The 9839-nt window shown below is 38.8% G+C and overlaps 1 protein-coding gene across 1 annotated transcript in view; it reads right to left on the bottom strand.

The window, feature by feature from the left end:
• Nucleotides 1-9839, bottom strand: part of CFAP53 (cilia and flagella associated protein 53) — a 26776-nt gene that overhangs the window by 4072 nt on the left and 12865 nt on the right. The window contains 4 exon segments of the mRNA XM_006919906.3: nt 3323-3425; nt 5219-5435; nt 9757-9829; nt 9831-9839. The exon segment at nt 9831-9839 is cut by the window's right edge and continues 128 nt beyond it. Of these exon segments, the coding sequence (XP_006919968.1) occupies nt 3323-3425; nt 5219-5435; nt 9757-9829; nt 9831-9839 (402 nt within the window).

The raw sequence follows: 9839 nt of genomic DNA, 5'->3' as shown, positions 1-9839 counted from the left end.
AAAAAAAACGCATAATATAAAATTTACTATCTCGATTTTTTTTAAGTGTACAGTTCAGTAGTGTTAAGTATATTCACATCGTTGTGAAACAGATCTCAAGGACTTTTTCATCTTGCAGATATGAAAGAAACCCTATAGCCATCAAACAATAGAAACTCACTTGTCCCCCCTTCCACCAGTCCCTGGTAATCAGCATTCCATTTGCTGTCTCTATAAGTCTGACTATTCTAGGTACCTCATATAAATGGAATCACACAGTATTTGCTTTTTTTGTGACTGGCTTATTTCACTTAGCGTAATGTCCTCAAGGTTCATCCATGTTATAGTATGTGCCAGAATTCCCTCCTTTTTAAGGCTTAATAATATTCAATTGTATGCATATGCCACATTTTGTTTATTTATTCATCTTCTAGTGGACATCTGGGTTATTTCCACCTCTTGGCTACTATGAATAGTGCTTCTATGAACATGGCCATACAAATATCTCTTAGAGGTCCTGCTTTCAATTATTTTGGAAATATACCCAGGAGTGGGACTGCTGGATCATACTGTGGATGAAAAAGGGGTTCTATGGAAAGTAACCCCACAAGGTGACCTGATCATAAATTCCTAAATGAGCAGGTCCTGGTAGGTAGTCACGCCCCAGGCATATAGCTTTTTAATGAATGGTTGATCTTTGCCTTAAGCAAACCCTGTCCATTGTTTCTGTGTGTCTAGGTTAACACATCTTTGAAATAAACCATAACCACCCTCAAGAGAGCACATAATCTTAACTAGCCTGTAATCCAATCCCCACCTTGCTTCTCCCACCCTCATGTAATCTTCCTAACCTTCTTTCTTTTATTCCATAAGAAACTGTGAAACTGTCATTCTCCAGAGTATTTGAGATTTTGCTTCCCAGCAATTGTCAGTTTTGGCTCAAATAAACTCATATAAATTCTCCACAGGTTTAGACAGTTCTTAAGTCAACAGTATGATAGTTCTATTTTTAATTTTTTGAGGAAACGTCATACTGTTTTCCACAGCGATTGCACCATTTACAGTCTATAAGCTACATTTTTAATATCAGCTTTTATCAGAAATAAAGATTACAGCATGTATTGCCTCGGTGGCATATTCTATTTTCCAAAGAGGGCCACAGGAATATCTCCCCTCCCAGCCACCCTTCTGCAATGTGAGCTTCTACTCCCCTTATCAAGAGGTGGGGATTATTTCTCCATCCCCTTGAATCTGGATGGACCCAGAGAGTATTTTATGACCAACAGAATAGGACAAAAGTGATGCCATGTTCTAGGGGTAGCGCTTAACTGGCCTCACAGTTTCCTCTTCCTGTCTCTTGGAATCCTCACTGTTGAAACTCTCCCTATCAAAACCAACTGCTACCACACTGTGAGAAGCCCAAACCACATGGCGAAGCCACATGCAGGTGTTCTGGGTGATAACACCAGATGAAATCCCCAACTACGGTCAGCATACATGCAGCTATATGAGTAAGTATCTGAGGTGTCCACTTCAGCTGAGCCTTCAGGTGAATGTAGCCCTAGCCAACATGTGACTTGAACCACATGACAGGCTCCAAGCAAGAACCACCCACCTGAGCCCCATCAACCAGAGAATCATGAGAAATAATCATAACTCACTTTAAACCACAAATTTTGGGGTGTTTTATTATACACTAATAGGTAACTGTAATATCTTTTTTTTCTAATCTTTCACTTGATTCACAAGTGGGGCAGGGAAGACAGTTGCTATTCATTAAGCCCCCTTCATATTTCTAACAACAGACTTTACAAAAATGAGAAGGAAAAACCTCCAGAGCAGAAACTGTAGCAGGAAGTCAGTAGGGTAGCTGCCCCAAAGTGGCAACAGGTTCAGGTACATAAACCATACTCTTTCTAGAAAGAAAAGAGCTCATTTTTATGCATCAAGTATGGGTAAGTCAGAGGGCAAGACCCAGGGACAGGAAGGGTGACCAGCAATTAGAGGAGACAGGTCCTCCTCCTTCACCACACTGGTCACCTGAATTGAGTGTCATGGCCAGCAGCTGGAAGAGACTATTATGGTCTGAGAAAGGCTGCAAGATGTCTGCCTGCTTCCTCCACCTGAGCCTGGCTGTGGTGATTGGAGAGACCCCCACAGAGGAGGGAAGTGGTATTTCCCAAAGCACCCAGAGCATTTCAGTTTCCCAGCCTGATGCAAAAATCCTCCTGGGGACATTTGCATGGACTCCTATCTTCATAAGCCATTTCTACTAATTTAACTAGGCTACACTGTATTTCAAGCTTTATCTCATGGGAGGAAAAATCTTCTTGTTATTTCATTAGAATTTAGGGTTGATTCTTGTTTAAAAGTTTTTTGTTTTTAATTTATATTATTTTTTAAGATCTTTGTCCAGTTTAATACCTAACGTGTACACAAAAGCCACAGAATTTTACCAAGACAATTGGTGCTTATTTTTATGTGAGATTTTACAAATTTGAGCTCTTTGGACGAATGTAATAGTCATATGTTGCTTAATGATGGGGATATGTGAGAAATGTGTCATTAAATGATTTCATTGTTGTGTGAACATTACAGAGTGCATTTACACAAACCTAGACGATGGTATAGCCTATTACACACCTAGGCTATACGCTATAGCCTGTTGTTTCCAGGCTACAAGCCTGCACAGCATGTTATTGTACTGAATACTGTAGGCCAGGGGTCCTCAAGCCCCAAGCCATGAACCAGTACCCATCCATGGCCTGTTAGGATCCGGACAGCACAGCAGGAGGTGAGCAGCAGGCCTGCAAGCGAAGTTTCATCTGTATTTGCCGCCGCTCCCCAGCACTGGCATCACTGCCTCAGCTCCACCTCAGATCATCAGGCATTAGATTCTCAGAGGAGCACTGGTCCCTAGTGCCAAAAAGGTTGGGGACCGCTGGTGTAGGCAACTGTAACATAACAGTGTTTGTGTACCCAAACATATCTAAACATAGAAAAGGTACAGTAAAAACACAGTATACAGTACTTTCATCTGACTGGCGGAGCAGTAGGTTCATTTACACCAGCACCACCACAAACGTGAGCAATGAGTTGTTCTACAACGTGGTGGCTCAGACATCACTAGGCGATAGGAGTCTGTGAGCTCCACTATAATCTCATGGGACCACTTTTGGCTATTCAGTCTATCATTGGTCAAAACGATATCATATGGTGCATGACTGTACTGCTGTAAAATAATGTCAATAACGCAGGAATTATGGCACATTGTCCTCCATGTTAAATATCTCCCTTTTTTTTGTTTCGGTGGTAAATAATAATAAAGAAAACAAAATCATACCGTGCAAAATTCTCATTCTCTTCCCGGTTAAGCTCTTTAAGACCTGCATTTATGTATTCTTGTTCCATAGCAAGTTCTTCCTGTTCTTTTGCTTTTCGTTGCACTAAGAAACACAAAAGTAATTTTTGCTAAGTGGCTTTTTTCAGACAAGACTTGCTGACATCTTTCTGGGCATCAGTTCCACATTGTTTTTAGAAAGGCAGAGCTTAGAATAGCTGGGCTGGATCACAGATCAGTAAGGTAGAAGTAGTCACCTCCACTGAGGAATGAATAGGGTTTAGGCTGACATGTGCCGTGATCTACAGATCATTTTTTATTTTTAAAGAATCTACGATTGGCCTTTTTCAGACCAGATTACCACTGGCACAGTTCTCACCTTTCTCTTCTTGAAGACAAATGGTTCAATTGTCATTTATGTTAACGAGAGATTTTATTTATTAAAAAATGAATATTTAAAAAGTGTTAGTATAAAAAGCTTTTATATAAATAAGACAGACAGAAGCATCCAGTAGACGAAATGACAAAGAAAACAGAGTTCACAAAAGAATAACTACAGCTGGGTAACATACATCTGAAAAGTACATATTTTGGGTCCCAAAATCCACTTACAGTAATTTATATTAAACTATCATATTTGAGCCAACAAAATTATTTACAGAGATAGTAACCTGCAAAGCTAAAGTAGTAGTAAAAAGATTCAAAACAATCTGAAGGTCCATTAGTTGTGTTTAGATAAAATAAATTATGGTCCATTTTTATAATGGATTTGTAGGCAACATTACAATTTTATAATTGGAAAAAAAAATGACCTGGAAAAATGTTTATGATAAATGGAAAAATCCAGATGTAAAACAATATATACACCATGATCCTGATTTGTGAGGGGAAATTATATATATAGTAAAAATACTAGAAGGAATACACCAAGTTGTGAATAGTTGCTATTCCTGAGTAGGTGGAATTATAGTTGATTTTGTTTCCTTGTCTATAAATGGTCTCAAATACTTAAACGTCTATGTTTTCTCAATATATTCTAAAACATTTATCAAGAATGAATATAGATATCTTTTTAGCTTATAGGTTTCCTTCTCATTTTTCCTAAAACTCCATCTAAAATTGACCTAATTTCCAACCACTGTTGTAATTCCTGGAGTGGAAAATTAATCAACGGAACCAAGATGAGCTTTCTCTTGCAAAGACAACGAGTGTGAAGTCTAAGGGTCCCCTAACAGTAAATATGTCCATCTACTGCCTCACTGGTTCATCGGGCTGGACATAGCATGGTAGAAATCTAGAAGAGGCAGTTCACCCTCTCTACAAATATTTTCTTTTGTAACCAAGCACTGTTTGAAACTGAGGGAGTATGATGGTATGCTAAGACGTGAGCAAGACACAGTGAGAGCTCCAGAAAGAGGATGTATTACTAACATGGGAACACAGGGGACCTCTCAAGGAATGAGATGTCTGCGCTTCCTTGAAGGGTGTCCAGAATTTCTCAAGAACAAACGCATCATCGGCAGAGAAAACTACCCAAGCCAAGATACGCAGGTAGAGAGGTATGGTGACACATGCGGAAAGAAGAAGGGTAGATAAAAGGGAAGAGGGGGAAACATGTGTCTGTGCCCTACCTTCTCACCGTCCCTAATTACTAAGGCACACAGACTATTTATAAGACATACTGTTCCTTTAACCCATGACTGCTCAGTCTTCAGGATATAAAACTCTTCATATGCTTACTTCATGTATTCAAGTTCTGCAAAGCAAGGATCTTGCCTTAATCCTTTCTCCATCCCTCATAGTATTTCACATATAATACCCACTTGATATAATATTTTTGGTCACTACTTAAATTGAATTAAGGCCCAGCTAAAATATAATTATAATTCATTTCCTTACACTTTTCTTGAACTTGAAGTTTTCTTGTACACATGACCTCATTCACAAGTTGTTTCCTTGCCTCCTTTTCGAGTTTCAGCTGCTTGTCTTTCTCAGCCAACTTCTTTTCCTTCTCTTCCTCTATTATTCTGTCCAATTCTTTCTCCTGAGCTTTTTCTTCCTTGCGTCGCTGTGCCAAATATTGATGATATATCTTCTGTTCTCTTATCATTTCTTCCTACATAACACAAAAATTACCTCATTACTACTAGGTGTAATAATGATGTTGAGGATGTTTAAAAACAATCTTTTAGAAGTACGATCTCGGTATTTTAGAATTACATACTGAAACATTTATAGATGAAATAGTATGTCAAGGGTTTACTTCAAAATATTCAGAGGTGGTGGTGGGACATGGGTGGGAGTATAGATGAAACAAGAATGGCCATTATTTGATGGTGGTTGAAGCTAGGCGAGGAACACATAAGGGTTTACTGTACTGTTCTTTGTTACCTGTTTGAAATGTTTTAAAATACATTGTTGAATAAGTTAATTCAAACACTTTCCCAAAGTGTTTCTCAAAGCAGTGCCCAAATAATTTGCAATTATACAGCTTTAATTTCATTTAAGTAGATTAAATCTTAACCTGATAAGTGCTATTATTATAGCACTGTCTCTGACTAGAAGATGCATCACCTGATCCTTTATAATAGTAATTCTCAGTCTTAGCTACACTTAGGAATCACCTGGGGAGCTTTAAAAGGCACTAAGGGCTGAGTCTCACCTCCAGAGATTCCTATTTAAGGAATAGCTTTTAAGTCCCCCAGGTGATTTTAATGTGCAACTAAGGCTGTGAACCGAGCTTTATAATAAAACGTTTTTAGTTGGCTTCTCCATCTTTCATGGTATTATATTTATGTTGTTTCATCCAATCTCTGATCTCTCTTGAGAACATTATAGATCTGCAGTAGGACCAGCAAGGTCTGTGGGTGTAGCCTCAGAATGGCTTGTATACATAGTCTCATAGTTACTTAAGTTATTTAACAAGGGAAGGGCAAAACTTAAACTCTGAAAACTAAGAAACATCATTGGAATAAATTAAAGAAGATCTAAATAAGTGGGAAGATATCCTACGTTCATGGATCAGTAAAAATGGCAATTGTCCCCAAATTAGTCTACAGAACTCAAAATAATCCCTTCAGAATCCCAATTGGCTTCATACAGAAATGCAAGGGAGCCAGAATAGTCAAAACAATTTTAAAAAGAACAAAGTTGGAGGATTCACATTTCCTGATTTCAAACTTACTGCAAAGCTTCAATGATCAAGATATATAGATCTTAGACACTGCACCAGAATGGAAATATAGACTCATGGAATAGAACTGAGAGTCCAGAAATAAACCCTCACATTCACTGTCAATTGATCTTTGACCAGGCTGCCATGGCAATTCAATAGGGGAAGAAAAGTCTCTTCAAAAAATGGTGCAGGGACAACTGGATACCCACATGCAAAAGAATGAAGTTGGACCTATACCTCATACCATATACAAACTTTAACTCAAAACGGATCAAAAGCCTAAATGTAAGAGCTAAAACTATAAAACTCTAAGAAGAAAACACAGACCACATTTTTGTGGCCTTGGAGTAGGAACAGTTTTTGAGATATGACACCAAAAGCAAAAGCAACAAAAGAAAACTTAGATAAACTGGACTTCATCAAAATTTAAAACTTTTACACTTCAAGGGTCACCCATCAAGAAAGAGACAAGTCAACACATGGAATGAGAAAAAAATATTTACAAACCACTTATATAAGGGGGGGCTTATAGAACATATAAAAAACTCTTACAACTCAATAATGAAAAAATAAATAACTCAATTAAAAATTGGGCAAATGGCTTCAATAGACTTCTGAAAGAAGTCTATACAATAGACTTCAAACATATTTCTCCAGGGAAGACATACAAATGGTCAGTAAGCACAAGAAAAGCTTTGAAAACATTATGCTAAGTGAAAGAAGCCAAAGGTCACATAATACATGATTTCATGATGCTTGTGATATTGTGAACAATTTGTGGTAAGAAATGAATATATTTGGTCTTTGCCCCCTTTTCTGGCACACAGTCCTTAGTATTTCCTAAATGATTAGAACAAAAAAAGGTGCCTTATGTTAATGGGGTGACTTTTGGACAGCACCTAAGGTTGGAGGCTTGATGTCAGAGGAACCAACCATGTGTTTAGATGGTTAGAACCTGGAGTCCTACTCCTTGACCTCTTGAGAGGGGAGAAGGGCTGGAGGCTGAATCAATCACCAATGGCCAATGATTTAACCAATCATGCCTGTGTAATGAAGCCTCCATGAAAATCCAAAAGGAAAGGGTTCAGAAAGCTTCCAGGTTGGGGAACCAGAACACTTTCATGTTCCACCGTGCTGGGCCCCAAACAACATGAGGACAGAAGCTCCTTTGTTTAGGACTTCACCCTATGGATCCTTCATCTGGCTGTTCATTTGTAACCTTTAATATTCTTTGTAATAAACCTGTAATCTAGTGAGTAAATGGGTTTCTCTGAGTTCCATGAGAGGCTCTAGCAGTTCATCAAACCCAAGGAGGGAGTTGTCAGAAGTACGAGTAACCTAAACTTGCGATTGGCATCCTGAGTTGGAGCGGGTTGTTGGAAGCTCCAATTTATAGCCAGTTGTCAACCTGGGCTTGCAACTGGCATCTGAAATAGAAACTGGTCTTGTAGGACAGCCTTTACCTATGGAATCTGATGCTATCCCTGGGTAGTGTCAGAATAGAGTTGAATTGTAGGACACCCAGCTGGTGTCCCAAGCATTGCTTGGCAGTGTCGGGGGAAAACCCCCACATCCACACATTGAAATTGGGTTCAGAGTCTTTAATGCTCTACATCATATGTCATCAGAAAAACACAAATTAGTATTATTTTTCCTTTTTCAGGCTCGCCCTGCTTTCCTCAACCCTCTCAAGCCACCCCCCAATTCCATCTTGGAGTCTCCTAGTACTCTTCAGTTCTACGCCCAAAGGCTCCCTAAAATCTCTTGGTGCCCCCACCATTCCTCCTCAAAATGGGGGGTAAAATTTTTATTCATATTTAGGTTCGCAAGATTGAAATCTTTATCTCACAAGTGAGCATGGGTACTTAATTAAATTCTAATTAGGACACTATCAATATCCTATTTAGCCACATAGCTCTTGTGCTCCACAGTCCAAAAAAACACAAATTAAAATAACAATGAGATACCACTATACACCTATTAAAACGGCCAAAGTCCAGAACACTCACAACAGCAAATGCTGACAATGATGTGGAGCAACCGGAACTCTCATTCATTGCTGGCAGGAATGAAAAATAGTACAGCCACTTTGGAAGACAGTTTGGCAGTTTCTTACAAAACTGAACATATTCTCACCATATGGTCCAACAATCATGATGCTCCTTGGTATGTACCCAAATTAAAAACTTATATCCACACAAAAACCTGTGCACATGAATGTGTACAGCAACTTTACTCATAATCACCATTGCTTGGAAGCAATCAAGGATGTCTTCCAGTAGGTGAATGGATAAACTGTGGTACATTCACACAATGGAATATTATAAAGTGCTAAAAGGAAATGAGCTATCAAGCCATGAAAAGATGTGGAAGAAACTTAAATGCACATTACTTAGTGAAATAAGCCAATCTGAAAATGCTACATACTAAGATTCCAACTACATGATATTTTGGAAAAGGCAAAACTATGGAGATAGTTTTAGACCACTGAAACAACTCTGTATGATACTGTCACAGTAGATACATTTGTCCAAACCCACAGGATACACAACACCATGTGGACCTTAATGTAAACTATGGACTTTGGGTGAGAATGATATCAATATAGGTTAATCAATTGTAACAAATGTACCACTCTGATGGGGGATGCTGATAATGAGGAAGACTATGCATATGTGGGGGCAGGGGCATATGGGAAACTTCTGTATCTTCTGCTCAATTTTGCTGTGAACCTAAAAAGGCTGTAAAATATAAAGTATAAAAAAAAAATACTGTAGGAAAGGCACCATGCCCTTAAGAGTTCAATACAAATTTCAAAGGAAACAGACAGCTAAATAAATACTGGAATGCTTTTCTCTTCTCTCTGCCTGACAAAACTTTACAGATCCTTCAATGTCCAACTCAAATACCACTTTCTCAGTGATGTCTTCCCCAACTTCCAGGCATACTTACTCCACTTCTTGAGATCTCATCAGGCTATCACAGTACTAACACGTTATAGGAGTTCCCAAAATTCCGTGAGCAACAGAATCACCTGGAAGCTTTTTAAAACAAACTTCTTGCTCCTGACAAGATCTGGATTTACAGATTCTGATTCGGGAGCCTACGAATTTCTTTATCTTCCATCCTCCCAGATGATGCTGATGCTGTTGGTTCATGGACCACACTTAGGGTAGCACTGTTATGGTTCATTCTACATGTGGCTGGCTCCCATAAGGCTGACAGCTCAAGGAACATAGTAGGCACTGAATAAACATCTTACTCTTTTCTGCTTCTTTTTATCAGCCTCTTCCTGTAAGTCTTGCAGGGCTCTTTGCACAAGCTTCAAGTCCAAGCTGCTCTTCT

The sequence above is a fragment of the Pteropus alecto genome, unplaced genomic scaffold (genome assembly GCF_000325575.1).
Source record: "Pteropus alecto unplaced genomic scaffold, ASM32557v1 scaffold146, whole genome shotgun sequence".
Classification (NCBI taxonomy): domain Eukaryota; kingdom Metazoa; phylum Chordata; class Mammalia; order Chiroptera; family Pteropodidae; genus Pteropus; species Pteropus alecto.
The sequence above is the reverse complement of the archived record's forward strand: the minus strand, read 5'-3'. Positions and strand labels throughout refer to the sequence as shown.